General features: G+C 30.1%; 2 protein-coding genes across 2 annotated transcripts; one reads left to right on the plus strand and one right to left on the minus strand.

Annotated features, from left to right (window-relative positions):
* The first annotated feature begins 4,744 nt into the window (after window positions 1-4,744).
* Window positions 4,745-11,569, plus strand: LOC131616105 (lysine--tRNA ligase, chloroplastic/mitochondrial). Its single transcript, XM_058887351.1, has 14 exons — window positions 4,745-5,029; window positions 5,521-5,739; window positions 5,980-6,091; window positions 6,928-7,036; window positions 7,449-7,506; window positions 7,808-7,876; window positions 8,406-8,513; window positions 8,604-8,696; window positions 9,246-9,350; window positions 9,737-9,943; window positions 10,158-10,252; window positions 10,806-10,896; window positions 10,989-11,159; window positions 11,246-11,569. The coding sequence occupies exons 1-14, from the start codon at window positions 4,808-4,810 to the stop codon at window positions 11,336-11,338; spliced, it is 1,752 nt and encodes a 583-aa protein (XP_058743334.1). The 5' UTR covers window positions 4,745-4,807; the 3' UTR covers window positions 11,339-11,569.
* Window positions 11,570-11,641: 72 nt separating this feature from the next.
* LOC131616106 (germin-like protein subfamily 3 member 4) lies at window positions 11,642-12,560 on the minus strand. The gene has a single exon (XM_058887352.1). It carries the CDS (start codon window positions 12,509-12,511, stop codon window positions 11,843-11,845), a length of 669 nt encoding a protein of 222 aa, XP_058743335.1. The 5' UTR covers window positions 12,512-12,560; the 3' UTR covers window positions 11,642-11,842.
* Window positions 12,561-17,239: the final 4,679 nt, after the last annotated feature.

Below are 17,239 nucleotides of genomic sequence, written 5' to 3' on the forward strand. Positions count from 1 at the left end.
TTATTCAATATTTTAGTTTTGAATAATACAATGAAAATAATATTTAATTTATGTTTTAGAATTCCTATAATTTTATTCCTTACATGATTATATATATAACACATTATTAATTTAGCAGTTTTATTTTTATTTAATTAAAAATATTGAAGAATGTAAAATTATTACCTATATTTTAATTTTGTTGATTTATTTATATGCAAGTTAATTTTTAATTATTCTACTATAATCTTTTTTAATAAATAATTTGTATCCAGCAGGATTCGAACTTGAGACCTTGAGAGGAGGACACTCTCAAGACCTCAAGTGTTTCACCGCGAAATCACACACACGCAATTTGTACCTTGGATGATTTGAGTTTGGGTTGGATATAAGTTAATTGAAGTTTTGGGGGTTGTAACATAATGCGGTTTGGTTCGGTTTGTAAAATACAAACCGCAAACTGAACTGAACCGCGCGATTTGTTAAAAAATGACCCAAACACATTTGAATCAAATGCGATTTTTTGCGATTTCGATTTGGTTTGGTTCCGTTTTGCGGTTTTCTTTTAGTCCTATTTAGTATTTTTAAATTAAATTAATTATCTAAGAGTTACGTTTTTAAAAGAAATTCTTATGACATAATTTTATTTAAAAATTAATTTTATTTAACAAAAAATTATTTTAGATTTTTTTTAGTCATGATAAATTTATATAGTTTAAAATTTTCTTTTGAAACAAAAATACCAAACACATCTGAATTATATTTTATATTCTTATTCTAATTATATATTAAGTATATTTATAACATATATTTTAATAACAATTTAGGTATCAAATAAAAATATTTTTGGTAAGAATATTTTTTAAGAAAATTTTAAATTTTAAGTGTAATAGAAAAATAATTCAGTGAGGTTTACTTTGTATAGAATTTGTAAATCTTACAAATTAATTAAATCTAATGATGATATTGATAGTTTTTGTTCTCATAAAAGATATTACAATAACTAAATTCAATAAATATATTTATTAATAAAGATTAATTGCTAATACTGCCAATGTATTAAGTTTATAATCGATAAAGAATTATATGATTTTTTTATACAAAAATTATAGATATCAATGCTTTTGAGTAATATATAATCATATTAATTGTTTTCATACTAAAATAATATATGAATATTTAATTTTATTAATAATTTTGATTAATATATGATTATATTAATGATTTGAATTAATATGTGATAAATTTTAATTTTTGAATATATCGATAATAAATATTGAGAAGGGATATTCTTACTTCATGAATAAGTTATGAAGACTTACTCATCATCATGACCATTGATTCTTTTAAATTTTATGGTTACAATTAACAAGCAATTAAATGTGGAGAGAGAAAAATGATCAGAAGTAAGTCTTGATAACTTACTTGGAATAAAAATATCCCTCCTTATAAATATTTATTTATTATAAATTAAATTTCAAATATCATATATATAAATTAATTTTAATTTTCAAAAAGTATCAAATATTTTATTTCTTAAAAGATAAATTATAATTAAATAGGACTATAGAATGAGATTTCAATCTAATATATTAATTTTACTGAATTGAAATTTAATGATCAAGATGAATTGTTCTCATTTTTCACAATAACCAAATATTATCACTTGAGTCGTCTCATATATATATATATATGGTCCAAAAAAATCAAGATACAATAAGTATGATCAATATAAGGCACAAGATGTACCTAACTAAAATAATACATAAAAGCTACAATACAACTAACAACAACAAGCAACAAAAACAAAGAAAACCAACCCTAAGACATCAACCAAAAGTCGTCAATATCAAGATTAAATTAGAGTTCCCCAATCTAGGACCAATAAACAATAACACCCATATCTCATGAAACACAACAATAGCACATCTAAGAGAGGTCGAAAACACTCATGTTGCTATTGACTCAAAATTATAATAGGATTTTCAAGCCAATCCGAGAAAACACAAGAATTGTTCATAGACCTACCAAAATATTATTTTCAAGCTAAGAGGATGCTCGTATCTTCCACGCCTTTCATACCAAAATATCATTTCCAAGCCAAGAGGATCCTCGTATCTTCCACGTCCTTCATTATAACTAAAGAGCCAGAGAATGGAATATTTCGATATTTTCAAACTGACCAAACTACTACATGCCAAATCACCAAGAAACTCCCTATTACCCTAATCAGTCCACTAAGAAGGAAAAACATCTGAAAGAGAGTCAAAATATCTTTAGGTAACACTACACACGCTACTGCAAAAAACACATGTTACCTCAGGTACGAAGGAGATTTTACCTCATTGATACAAGCGAGGTAATGAAGGACTCCATGAAAATTTGTCACTTTATTCCTCGATTAATCAGAAACCGAAAGGATAGCTGAAATGGTCGTTGGTTCGATCTCTAGCAACAACATTTTATATTTTCAAAACTAGCACCACCCTCGATTTATGACCAAAATTGAGGGGACATTGTTTAAAAAATAAAATAAAAATTATATTGTTTACACATAATATTAAACATAATATTCAAGTAAAAATATATAACAAATTTTGAATCTGATTCATGGTCATCAATGTCAATGAAGATCAAACGTTGTATCTTGAGGAAGATCAAATGTTGGATCCTCGTTTCATTAAATGTTGGATATTTCATACATTTATTTCTGATATAAAACAAAAAACGGGTTAGATAAATAAAATAAATATTCAATTATATGATTATTTAAGAACACGAACCTTGAACCCAAATCTCTGCTTTTAAAATCTATCTAAGAAAACTTTTCCAAGCTTCTATAAGTTTTAATATTTTCATGACAAATGCTTTCAAAGTTTTGTTATTCATAATGCTTTTATCATGTGCCATGAGCCTTCTGAATATATGTCTTTTAGGTTTCACGCAGATCACTAATGACAATGTCTTGAGCGTTGATCGTCACTAAATGGACGACAAAGATTTTTTAAGGACTATGAACAAATACAATAAACATGCTTATTTTTTTCCCTCGGATATGACTCAAACCCGAGATAAATTTTTTTTCATGTTAAATAAAAAATATAATAAATTTGGTACTTTTAACCTTGGTTTCTAAAAGAATTGAAGTAATAGATGACATATATTGCCAACAAAAAATGGTAAAAAATTAAAGTAACATGTATTGTTTCTTTTTTCAAATTTTTATCACTCGTCAATTTTATTGTGTGTTGCAATATGATTAAGAATAAATTTCTCAATGTTGTCAATCGAAAAAATCAATATAATTTTTTTTCTTTGATTAATAATATTGGAAAGTTATTCTATTAAACACCGACAAGAGGTAGAAACAATAACAACAACAATAACAACAAAGACAACATCATTACGTGAGATAGATGGCAAAAACAGAAAATTGATGTGTTAAAGGTTGGTGTAAGAAGAACAACAACAGAGAACCAAAAAAAATTGTCCCACAATCCATATGAAATAATGATGTTTAAGACTATAGAGCAGTTGAACATGTGCGTTAGATTTAGGATAAAAATTTAATGAATGAATCCCTAAAATGTTGGTATATGTCATACCCTTATTTTGTCACATCTTTTTATAATACAACGGATGTGAGAGCAAACATTGCTTTCATCCAATTTTTTTACCCCCTAATATGTTTCCCAATACATAATAAGGGGCACTATATTAAAAATATTATTCTCTCTTATTTTTATACCCCTCACATTCGTTGTATTTATCATGAACCATTTAGTTAGTTTTGCGAATATGAATGTTAGCTTACGTTATATGTTTTCTTCTAATTATCACGTGTTATTTACAAGAGAAAAATAAGAACTAAAAAAAGATTTTTTATTAGAGTGTTTGACAAGATTGCGAGTTTTGCTCCTAAGTATCCCTAAGTGTGACGAGAAACTCAAAGCTACGTAGTTTTTAATAGAAAGTGAGTGTTTGTTGGTTGATTTTAGTGAATGATGTTTATGTCACATTCTAGCAGTTAGACGTTGCTTTTATGCTTGCGCATGGGAGGCTTAAGCGTTAGTTTGCCGCATTATAAAGGGTAAAACATCACCCTTTTGCGAAAAGTCTTTTTGGCCGTGCCAAGGAGAATAAAGATAGGTTTGATTGGTTAAGATTGTTTTTAGGTGGAAGACGAGAATTCAAACGATAAACTATTACAACTTGTATTTAAATATTCAGGAACTATGATGGATAGAACGTCCAACTAATCCTTTTTCGTCTAAGTTATTTATGAAATTTGTGAGGTGAATTAACTCACGATTCTTTAATGGAAGACAAACATTCTAATGACAAGCTAATACAGCTTGTATTCAAATAATCAGGGACTAGGAATAATATAATGTCCAACTAATCTTTTTTCATCCTCTAAAGAATGAATTAAAAGATAAAATTACACTAGATATCCTTCAATTTACTTTTATTTAACAGGTTTGTTCTTTAAACTTTTTTTTAACAATTTCGACCTTTTGATTGATTTGTACATCATTTTTCTCACATTTTAAACTTTTAAAAATTTATGATGGTTGTATTTCTCTGATTACACTTCATCATTTTCATACAATTCAAAATATTTACATCTATAATTACGACACGTATTCACTCTATTATGACCAAATTGTTACAATTAAAAATTTAGAGAGACATTAAAAAAAAATTTAAAAGAACTCTGATATATAGTTTTGCTTAATAATTAAAAAAAAAAAACAGATAAATAAGCGCCGGTTTGATGAGAAGCGACCCAATCGTGAAGTGGGCGCGAGATAGATAGGAAAAAGAAATGGTGGAAGCTCTGAAACTGTTGAACCTAACATGGCACCCACTGAAGAACCATATCTTTCACTTCTCCACTTACGCATTTCGTCGAACACCTCGCGCCCTTCTTATCCGCGCCTCATCGTCTACAACTACCGCCTCCGGTCGCAACCGCCGGAGCTCTGCATCGTCCCCCGCCACTTCCACCTCCGATAGGGAGGCCATTCGAGCCATCCGCTTGAAAAAGGTACCTTAGCCATGACTGAGATGTTTGATTTGCTTTGTTTCCTATCAATAGTTTTGAGCTGAATTGAAGTTGATTTCGTTTGAATTTGAAACTTCCATAATATGATAGTGTTCACCGAACAACTGCAATGTGCTATTGCCATTGGGTTAAAGCTTGGAAATTTGTTTTTGGGGTGAAATCAAAATTGAATTTTTTAATTACCTAGTGAGTTATAAGTTGTTTGCATAAACTATCTCAGTGAGTTTATGAATATAATTTGAAAACAACTTATGGACAATTTATGCGTGTGTATAGACTTAAATAAGTCAATCCAAAGAGGCCACAACTATCACTGCTTGGGGTTAGGTGTACCTTTCTTTGATTATGGTTAGTTTGAACAATATGATGGGTTTTTATCGCTTGCTACCATAGGGATATAAACTAATGGTCTTTATTTTGAGAAGATTGTTTTATTACTAGTATTTTGCCAACCCTGCTTTGTATATTTGTAGGTTGAAGAAATTAAAAGCAAGGGACTCAATCCCTATGCTTATGAATGGAACAAAACACACAGTGCAAAACAGTTGCAAGATATATATAAAGATTTAGCAAATGGTGAGGAATCTAATAGTGAGAATGATCATGTATCTATTGCGGGAAGAATTATCGCAAGGAGGGCATTTGGGAAGCTTGCCTTTTTGACACTAAGGGATGATTCAGGGACGATTCAGGTTTTTTTAACACTTTTTATTGACTTTGTATATTTACTGTAACTTTGACTAAGACATGTCTGACTTTTGTGAAGTATACTAGTAAAGGACCCGTGCATTCGCACGGGTCACGTAAAGTCGATAAATATTAGATATGATCACTATATTCTTACTGAAATGTCTTTGTAGTTTGTTGCGTTCTTTATTCATTGATAAATGTTGTGGATAGATTCTAACGGAAGTTAAAATCTATGTTTTCAGCTCTATTGTGAAAAGGAAAGACTTGAAGATGAACAGTTTGAGCAATTGAAGGCACATGTGGATATTGGTGATATACTAGGTGCAAAAGGAACAATAAAACGCACAGAAAAAGGTATTACCTAGAAATTAGGTTTTTTTTGTAAATTATTTCATGCATTGCAAATGCATGCTATATCTTCGGCCCAACAGTCTATAGTTTATCACGAGTTTCCATTTGATTTTTGTTTTTCCTCCATGTAAAAAACAAAGTATGAACTTGCAGTAGCCAAATGAGTTGTGTGTATTCATTTGCATCTGCCCTTGTTTTTGTTTTATATGTATATATTAGATAAATTGCTGAGAGCCTGAGAGTATGCTTCTGACCTGATAGATACAAACTCTAGTCCGTTGGTGAAGATGAGAATTTTGGGACATTATATTCTCTTAAATGTTTTTCTTTTTTATTAAAGGACGATTGCGATGTAAACATGTGTTTACTCAAACTGAAATTTTCAAGCTGTCTCTGGTTGGATTAATCCAAATAATGTTTATTTGAGAACTTATGTAGGTGAATAGATAAGCTGATAGTTTTCTTACTAGACTAACTTTGTTCGCAATGTTCGGTCATCTTTGTTTCCACCATGTTTTACCTTTTCCTCGTGCAACGTTTCTCTAAGTCATACCACAGTTACTCTTTTACATGGTCTGCATGCATTTCAAGAGTTGACATGAACTAGTTACGATAAGGGAAAGTTAATTATCAAATAGCTAACACTTTTCCAGATTGATATCCTTTCTCTTCTTTGTGGTCTTTATCTTATTTTTATAATCTCTTTTAGATAGTTACTTTCCTTTCACATTTTTTATATTTTGTAATAATTAAAAAAGTGCAAAATTTAGCGGGTCTATCTTTTTCAATTTTCTTTCATTACAGTTTTACCACCTTCTAATGTTCTTTATTGTCTTCAGGAGAACTTTCTGTGTGTGTGCTATCTTTTGCCATCCTTACAAAATCTTTGCTTCCACTGCCTGACAAATATCATGGTCTAACTGATATAGATAAACGCTATCGCCAGAGGTAAGCTGGTAATTCAATTTTACATTTGTTTTCCTTTTACTTGTTATCATTGCTGTTATATACTATTACCAATGCATTTGGTATTTTATCAGTGATATCTCTTCATTACAATGTTTTTATACTATATAGTTCACTTCTAACACCTCATTCTATTTGAAGGATACCATATCCCATGTTCTTTCTTTTTCTTCTCTGTTAAATATTTTTTCCAGTCATTATTTTAATGGTTTTCATTTTTATCTGTTCTATACTTATTTGTTTCCTATTCTCTTTCCTTTTTTGTAGCACTATTTATTTTTCCTTCTTATTTCTACAGCATCTCTAGTTACCATTCTCACCCTTGAACTGAAAATTGAACATCCCTTTTTTTCAAATATCTCTTCTTCATGTTTTTTTGTGGACTTGTGGTTAGGTATGTAGATATGATTGCAAATCCAGAGGTAGCTGATGTATTCCGCAAAAGAGCAAAGGTGGTTCTTCTTCCAAACTTTATTTGCTTAAGGAAATGATTACTATTTATTTTAGTTTTTAATATTAAAAACACATAACTTATTGTCAATTTAGAAATTTCAATTTATCTGCCTACTTCCCTGTTTCCATGCCTCTTAATTGAGTTATAACTATCATGTGGCCAGCTTCCTTTGTATTACCGTATACTCACATTCTGTGCTTCTGCTGATATATTGTCAAAAAAAATACTTATCCATTTATCCATGCTAGAGCGTTTAGCTACTTTTTATATCATTTTTCTGATCAATTCCATTCAAATAGGTTGTATCAGGGATACGAAGAACAATGGATTCTTTAGGTTATGTTGAGGTAGAAACTCCAGTTTTGCAGGTTTGTTGATTTTCACGTACCTACTCTATTTTTTCTTTAACCTTCCAGTTGTTCAGTTATTTGATTGAAACAAGTTAGTTTTTATTATTATTTAATATCAATAAAATGCTAAGAGCATTAATTACTCAGAAGTAAATTTGATATTCTAACATGTGAGTTTGGTAAGCTTTACTCTTGCACTCTTGAAAGTCAGATTGATATAGGGTTGTTAACATCTCTATTAAATGTCTGTGGCTCCTGTTACTCTTATGTTATTGTTTATATCATCGCTAGTTGTGAATTTAATCAGCAAACTATTTGGTGGTATGTTCTTGATCAATCTGCATACTAAGTCACAGTTCTTCCTTGATATGGATTATTTTTGTAAGCATTCCAAATCATGAAAAGAAACAAGTTTGTTATTCACATTTCACATCTTCCATGGCTGAATTTTTCATAAAATATTGTTTGTCATATGTATAAATAATACCATATTTTTCATTTTGCACATGGAAATTTCTTTCTTTTCCTGATTAATTTCATTGACTAGGGAGCAGCTGGGGGAGCAGAGGCCAGACCATTTGTCACATATCATAATTCTCTTGGAAGGGACTTATATTTGAGAATTGCAACTGAGTTGCACCTAAAGAGAATGCTGGTGAGATTTAAAATCTTTTTTATTCTTAAAGTCTTGGATCAACTTACCTTCAGACAAGAGCTTACATTTTCATGTTTTTCTTTGTGCCAGGTGGGTGGGTTTGAAAAAGTATACGAAATTGGTCGAATATTTAGAAATGAAGGAATTTCAACTCGTCATAATCCTGAGTTTACAACTATAGAGGTAAATTGAAGTTTCAATTTAGAAAGTAAGATTTTGAACCTTCCATTACTTTTAATTCGATGTTATTTTGAATATCACATATCTCACAACTATTGGATTTGTTTCCACGAGACCGGCGGTCATGGATTTGAGTCATATAATTAGTCTCTTGCAATTGCAAATGCAAGGTAACCTACAAATATAGAATATCTTCCTAATGGAAAAGGGTGGTGAATCCCACTATGGCACGAGCTTTATAGCACTTGGTCGCCCTTTTTTTATGTTTTGTTGCCTACCTCGGCATATCCAGTCCCAAGTTCAAATAAAATAAATGGGTTGTTGAAGCATCCAACAATTGTCTTTTCAAATGTGCCCTGATAATTTAAGCTAGTTTTAGTACTTGAGATGGGCATATATAATATTTCCACTAACTTTTCATGGCTTAATCTTTCAAGCCAGTAGTCTTAACAATGTTTACATGGTATTTTAATTTTCATTATTGTATAGTTTGTATTTCTCATTGTATCATGAATTATATTCTGAACTATATTCATATTAGCTAATCTCTAGATGTATGAAGCATACTCAGACTACCAAAGCATGATGAATTTGGCAGAGGAAATTGTCACTCAATGTGCTCTGGCAGTTCACGGGAAGCTTACTATTGATTATCAGGTAAACAGTGTTTTTACTGATCTAAAACATTATTGGTCAGGTGTTAGAAGGGATGCCAAGTTGACTCTGAAAAGATACTTGATTCTGTTTATTCATTTAAATAAATATGTTATCATTCAAATTCAGCCTACGATGTTAAAATAAACTTTGGAATTCTGAGCTACTGGCTTGTATAGAATTAGATGCACTTGATATTGCAAATTTTCTTCTATCACTCTTTTTTGTATTGTTTCTATTAAAATTAGATTCACTTGATATATTACAATATTATTCTCCTTCCTTTACAGTTCTCTAATGCTGGTGTACTATAACCGCAGAGTGTCTTCTTTTGAATATTTTTATTTTTAAAGAATTGTTTTTGAAGCGAGCGTAATGATTCCATACAGGGAGTGGAGATATGTCTGGAAAAACCCTGGAGGAGAGAGACCATGCACAATCTTGTTAAAGAAATTTCTGGGATCGATTTCAATGAATTTGGAAATGATCTTGAGGTTGCAAAGCAAGCTACTCTGAGCAGCCTTGAAAATAATCTTGATAACAAGGATAAAGCTTCCATTGAAGCGTGCCAATCTGTTGGCCACCTCCTTAACGAGGTTGATTGGCTTCACCTTTTATCTTCCTCTTTAATATAGGCATCTATTTTATTCATCTTATTTGATAAAGCTTGTTATATTTGCTATTAAACAAACTTCTTTTGAGGCGCTATTCTATATATTGACATCTCTTTCTGAAAATACTTTTTTGCATCTGTTTTATTGTCAATTTGACCTGCATACACTAACCAGTTGGTTTCTATTGTGTATTTAGGTTTTTGAGTTATTTGTAGAACCGAAGCTTATCCAACCTACATTTGTTTTAGACTACCCTATTGAGATATCTCCACTGGCTAAACCACACCGCAGGTAGACATTTAAAAAAATACCGTGTAATGTTAATCATGTTTTTTTTCTTCTTTCTGGTATTTAATGTGATTTGACCTAAAATACCATCAAATCTGGATTTCTGTTATCAATTAGCTCTGCCCTTTATTTTTATCACAATATTCAAATTGTCTAATCCACTGAGATTGTTCCTGGACTTTTTGATGATCACTCTTCACTACTCTTGTTTTCAATTATAATTTAGATTTATTGGCACTTGAAATACTCTCATAATGGTGCTGCTTCTTTTGAACCGAACCATTGCTCCCTCATCATGTTGGCATCAATTCTACAAAGGTTATGAATATCTGAAAATATAACCTCATTATGAACTTTCTAGTTTTATGAATTTAACATTTATATTATGTACTGCTATTTTTTTCCCTTTCTTCTGGTCACTAAGATTTGTAAAAAATTATTATTTATGTTATACAACATATTGTCTGATATGGACATCTGAAGCAAACTGATTAATAACATCCGGTACACACTTCCTGTTATATTATCTTCTATCTTACACTTGGTCATCCATTAGGTCCACAGGTTTGACTGAAAGGTTTGAACTTTTCATTTGTGGTCGTGAACTAGGCAATGCATTCTCGGAATTGACCGATCCTATAGATCAGGTAAGCTTCCAATTTTTTTACTTTCAGGCATTCTAGCTACTAATCTCTCAAGTTTGATGCGAACAAAATGGTTGCTTTTTTGTACTTCACAGAGAGGACGTCTAGAAGATCAAGTTAAACAACATGAAAAGAAAAGAGCAGCTGTTTCAGCAAATGGAGATAAGAAAGAAGACATAGAAAATGATGATGATTCATATGAAGTGACTCTTGATGAAGATTTCCTAACAGCTTTGGAGTATGGAATGCCTCCAGCTTCTGGAATGGTACATAATCTGTTTGTCTGTCTTGGTATAGTTAACTTTATTTTCTTCCTTTTAAATTTCAGTTTCTAAGAGTATATTATTTTCAGGGACTTGGAATTGATAGGCTTGTGATGCTTTTGACAAATTCTCCCAGCATTAGAGATGTAATACCCTTCCCAGTATTAAAGGTCCAGCAATAGAAACAGTTTTGCTATATTAGCAGTTAATGTAATAACCGAATAAAAACATATCATTATTTTCTGTGTCATCGTTAAGTTGCTTTAATTATTACTATTATTATGATTTTTATTATTTTTAATTACATTTGAATTCTGTGTATATCACATGGAATTAGGTGTGTATCTGAGATAGTTTTCCATCTGTTACTGAAATGGAAAATGATGAGATGTGTGACTGAGATAGTTTGAAATTATTTTATTGTTTGGTATGGAAATAACTAATACACAAGCATTTATATGATAAACCCTTGATTAGAATGTGTATCCAAACAAAGCCCAAGTGAACTCAGTTCTTGCAAATTTAATTATATTTCTCTCTACTATAGAACCATAGTGGTATCATACTATAAACTCAAAGCATCCAATAATTAATAAGAAAGAAAAAATAATTCCTAAATATTGTTATATATAAACAACACTCACAATCTTTTTTAGCAACTCAAAAGGAAGCAATAATATGAATGGCTAAGTGGTAGAATTGATAATACCATCCTGAACTTGAGAGGTAGAAAGTGAGATAATTCTCTTTTTCAGCATATCTAAAGACTCCAATGTTGTGTCAAAAGTTGTAGGAATAATGGATACCTGTCCAGGATTTTGACTATTGTACACTGAGTAGACAGTAGCATCTTCAAAACCTTGATTTAGAATGTAATGAAACAAACCTTTAGGAAAAACACAAACATCACCAACTTTGAGAACATTTTGGAAAACTTGGTTTTGTGTATCAATAAATCCAGCCATCAATACACCTTTTTTAACAAAGATCATTTCAGTAGCTCTAGGATGATAATGAAAGTTTACCAAACCATCATTTTCTATGTCGGTCCTTCCAATCGATAGACCGAGAGTATTCAACCCGGGAAATTCAAAAGCGGTAACAAGTTTTACCGACGCGCCAAAAATGTCTTTAGGACCAGCCTTACTTAATTCAACAGTCTTGAAATCTTGAGATGTTACATTAGATGGATTTTTGCAAGGTAGACCATTGATGAATATGGTTTGTTTATTTGGTGAAATTGATGGACATGTGTCTTGAAGGTTATCACAATCTGCAAAACAAATTTGAATGTTGGTTAAGACAACAACAACAAAGAAGAACATAAAGAAAAGGTTGTTAACAAATGGTTTCATCTTGAATTTTCTCTACTTGGTTGAATAAATTATACACTTGAATATAAATATTTACACACAATAAAGTTTTTTATATCTGACTTTGCTAATGTGGATTGCAAGAAATGATAGTCTTGGAATTCACTTTTGGATTTGAAGTATAATGTAAGGTGTGTTTGCTTGAAACAAAGGATTCATTTGAGTTAAATTCCACAGTTTTTTCTGAAACTTGAAGGTTGTTAAATAATTAATAAACAAGAAATTTCCAAGTGTGGATAATCAACAATTATAATGTTCATTATTAGTAGAAGCTATTTTATGAAAAATAGGAAAATTTGGTTATCATTTTCAAAAGGTCAATTCAAGTAAGTTATGCAGTCTAATATTAGGCCAGGTTTCTATTTTAGATAGAATATATATTCCTTTGTACTCACTCATTCTTTTGTGTACTAGGAAAACAGTATCGTCGTGACAGGTTAACGGTTTAAACAATAATTGATATATTGGCCAATAAGGCTTATATATATATTTTTAATCATTGAAATGTCAATAAAAATACCATGGACCACTTGATAAACATACCAAAAGATACAAAAATAAAAATTCACTTAGGCTTATATATATATATATATATATATATATATATATATATATATATATATATATATATATATATATATATATATATATATATATATATATATATATATGTAGTCTATCATACTATCATACGCATTCTTCAAGTCACTAAAAATTAACTTCAAGTTTTATTAGTCCATCAAATATTTCTCTATCACACGTTGTAATAGATAGATCATTTCTATAGTTGATCTTTGAAGCATAAAACCAAATTGATTTTAAGTGACTTGAGTTTCTTTTCTTAGTCTCAGTTCAATCAATCTTTCTGATAACTTCATGGTATGACTCATAAGTTTAATCCATTCATAATTTACACAATTTTGTATATCCACTTTCTTTTTATAAATTGGAACTAAAATGCTTCTTCTCCATTCATTAGACATTATCGTTGACCTCGTAATTTTATTAAAGAGTTTGGTGAGCCACTCAATACCTCTCTCTCCAAGAATTTTCCGTATTTCTATCAATATATTGTCTGGGTCAACTGTCTTACTGTTACTCACAATTTTCAACGCTTCCTTTACTTTTTTTTTCTCAATCCGACCGTAGTAATTATAATTTCGAATCATCTCTAACCAAGTCATGATTTGTCCTCTTGCACACATGAAAGTTGATATGGTATGAGATTGATTTATCAAAGCATACACAAATATGAAAGCTCTAAATCTACTTGCATTTGAATTAGAAAGACTCTCTAAAGTGACATCACATCACAGATCCAATAATTTACAAATGTTGTCTCTGTTGAGATAAACAAATTTCCAAACTGTCAATGCTTATCATACACCATGCATTTAATAAAACAAACCATGAATAAGATCCAAATAAGTGCCAACAGTCTCTGCACTGGCTTTGAGAATACTATATTTTCAAAAAAGATCACTTGATAATTAACAACGACAAAAATAAAAATAAATATTCCCCAACCGACCGAAATAATGATAGCAGCATTCCGCGAAACAAGATCCACTTCTACAAATGATATCGCACTTGTTATCAGAAAAATCAACATGACCCCGAAGACGCCGGTGTTATTAAGTTGATACGGTGCAGCAATACAAAATACCACTAATTGAAACGATACAACAAGAGGGACGATCAACGCGATCAGGAGACCATCGTCGAATCTACCACCATGCGATGAATTCTTTAGTACTGGGAAGATAATCAGTATGCAGCATAACATTATTGAGGCCCAAATAATTTGCATCAGCCTAATTCCGTCGCTCTTATTAAATACATACATTATTAATTTATGAGTTTATGTTTTGAAGTTCAAGTAGAAAACTTAAAGAAAAGTATACCATTTTGAGGTCTTTAGAGGAGTGGCTTTAGGTGGTGGTTCTATCAAAATCACTTGATGTTCCTTCTTTTCATCAGCAACTCTATAAAAAAAAATGTGAATGTGTTAAATGTTAATCAATGAGACATAGTTTTCATGAAAATGAGAAATAAAAAGGGACAAAGAATAGCATGAAGTTATATTAAAGAGATAAAGTACATTTGATCTATTGGATTAGAGGACATTTTTTGTTATTCTCTTGCTTGCAATGCAAGAGTAGAGAGAGTCTTAAATAAATATTGCTTTCATGAAAAATTATTAAATATATTTATTCTAGAGTTTTTGTTTTGATTTTGTGCTAAATTTGGGTGGGAGATCCGAAACAATTGCCTTTTAATTTGTATCATCTCTACATTAGGTTACACTTTTAATTTTTGTAATAAAATTACAGTCTCTTAGTTCTAGAGATAACACAAATTAGTTTATTTTAAGATTTCAAATCAAATCTGAATTGAAGATTTCAAATCAAATCTGAATTGAATGGTTCAACAAATTAGTTTGTTTTAAGATTTCAAATCAAATCTGAATTGAATTTAGGGGTGTGATCAATTCAACAAATTAATTTATTTTAAGATTTCAAATCAAATCTGAATTGAGTTTAGGGGTGTAATCGTTTGATTTGAACCGTTTACACCTCTAATCGATTTAATGAGACACAGTAAGCTATATCTACTATCAATATAAGAAAAGTAATGCCTCTGTTAATTACTTTCTAATCATAATTAAATCACTAAATTAACCATAATTTGAGAGTATAATGGTCAATTAGAGTGTTTTAAATAGTTAAACAAAATTAATCAAAAAATAAAAGTAAAAAAAATAGTAAATAATTAGGAAGCTTTAAATCTCACATTTAATACACCCAATTCCAAAAAATATTTGAAATCTTCCATGACACCGTGTATTTTTTTCATTATCCCATATGAATGTAATCATTTGTATTCTTTTTTTCCTTTCAATGTGAAAAAATCTCTTCCCAATGCTGCCTATAATGCTGCCTATTCTGTTTCTCTACTTTATGAGTAAATTCTCATTTCATTTTATTTTCAATCTCATTCTTTCCCCTCTCTCAAACCCTAAACAATTATCTCCTTTTCTAAAATTTGACACCAAGGGTGTTGATTCAATTCCCTTTTGAAGGTTCGTTTGAAGAAAAAAAATTCCTCATCCTAATCTACTCCATCCATTCCTTCTACCTTTTTAGCGACGCTCCTCGCGATTTCCAAACCGTATGCTTTCCATTTCTCCTTTCCATTTCCCTTTGTTTTTCAATTTCTACACAATGTCATTTCATCCTCTCACTTTTAAATTTGCTTGAATTTAGGGTTTTATTTTGGATGTGTGTTCAATCGTTGGTCTCTCTATTTATTTGTTTCTCTTTTATTTCATGGGATATTAATTTGTTTTTTGTTTGAATATGATTTAGGTTTTGCATAATTGAATTGGTTATATGGTTGAATTTTAAGCAGAAATTTTGTATTTGAATAATTTTGTTTTTAATTTATTAATTTTAGAAGCAATTTTGATATTTAACTAAATCTTTGCAGTTTCATACCTAACTTTGTTTATTTACTTTTGTAGCTATATGGAGAGACAAGCTTGAAAATATTCGCAAATCATACCATGTTTACTTGATTCCATTGTATAGTTGTCTAATTATGTGTTGAAAATTTTCAGGTGGTGATGAAAGGTAAGTTCTGAAGAGGAATGTAAGATTATTTCACTGTCTTTCTCTCAAACTCACAATCCATTTCTCTATTTTTCTATATATGGAATATGTCATTATTGCATTTAGCATATATGATATGATGGCTTTTATGAGCATTGATTCATATAGATGATAGTTTTTTTTATATGGATGATGGTTTTTCACTATTTTTCAAACTCACATATAATCAATTTGATTCACATATGATGGCTTTTATGAGTATTGACATCTTTTACAAGTCATCCAATATCTTAAAGATAAATTCTAAGTGTACAAAAAAAAACATCATATAACTAATTCTATTAATGATCTTACTACCTTGATTTTTGTTGTTGGACACACCATGAATAATATTTTATCATTATTTTTTTAGTTCATTATTTTTATAAGGTTAAGCATATCATATAAATTAGAGTTGGGAAGACAACTGAAGAAGAGTACACAAGTTTGGGCAAGACATCTTCCACATATTCATATGACCTCTTACCTTACTATTTTGTTTCTTCCATCTTCACTGTTCGTATTTAAATTTCAAAACTTCCTCGCCTTCTACTTCACTGATTCGACTTCCTTCATTTTCCCCAATATGAAATCCCAATATTCAAGTTGCTAATCAAAGGTACATCGTACCAATTTACAAATTTTACTTATTCCAATTTCATTCCTAATTTGTTGTTTTTTTCATTCCTAATCCTATTTCGTTTCAAACTTTGTTGTGGCTAATTAGCAAATGTTTATGGCATAAAAGAAATGAATATACGTTTGAACAAAGTTGATGTTAACATTAATGTTTTAACTTTGTTGTCTTGCTATAATTTGCTTTTCATACTTTGTTTCTTACTTTGTTGTCATTTGTTTAATATATTTGTTCATATATTTCAAATTTTGAACAAAGTATAAATGGTAGTATTCTTTATACTTAACGATATTTTTTGTAGTACAATGAGTCGAAAATTTAATTGGATATAAGATATCAACGAATCAAGAGAAACATGGTGTCTTGCGGTTCAAATTATTTTATATTATCTGCAAATGTTATTGGTATTGTGCATGAGATAAA

This window comes from Vicia villosa, linkage group LG7, assembly GCF_029867415.1.
Source record: "Vicia villosa cultivar HV-30 ecotype Madison, WI linkage group LG7, Vvil1.0, whole genome shotgun sequence".
In the NCBI taxonomy this organism is placed as follows: domain Eukaryota; kingdom Viridiplantae; phylum Streptophyta; class Magnoliopsida; order Fabales; family Fabaceae; genus Vicia; species Vicia villosa.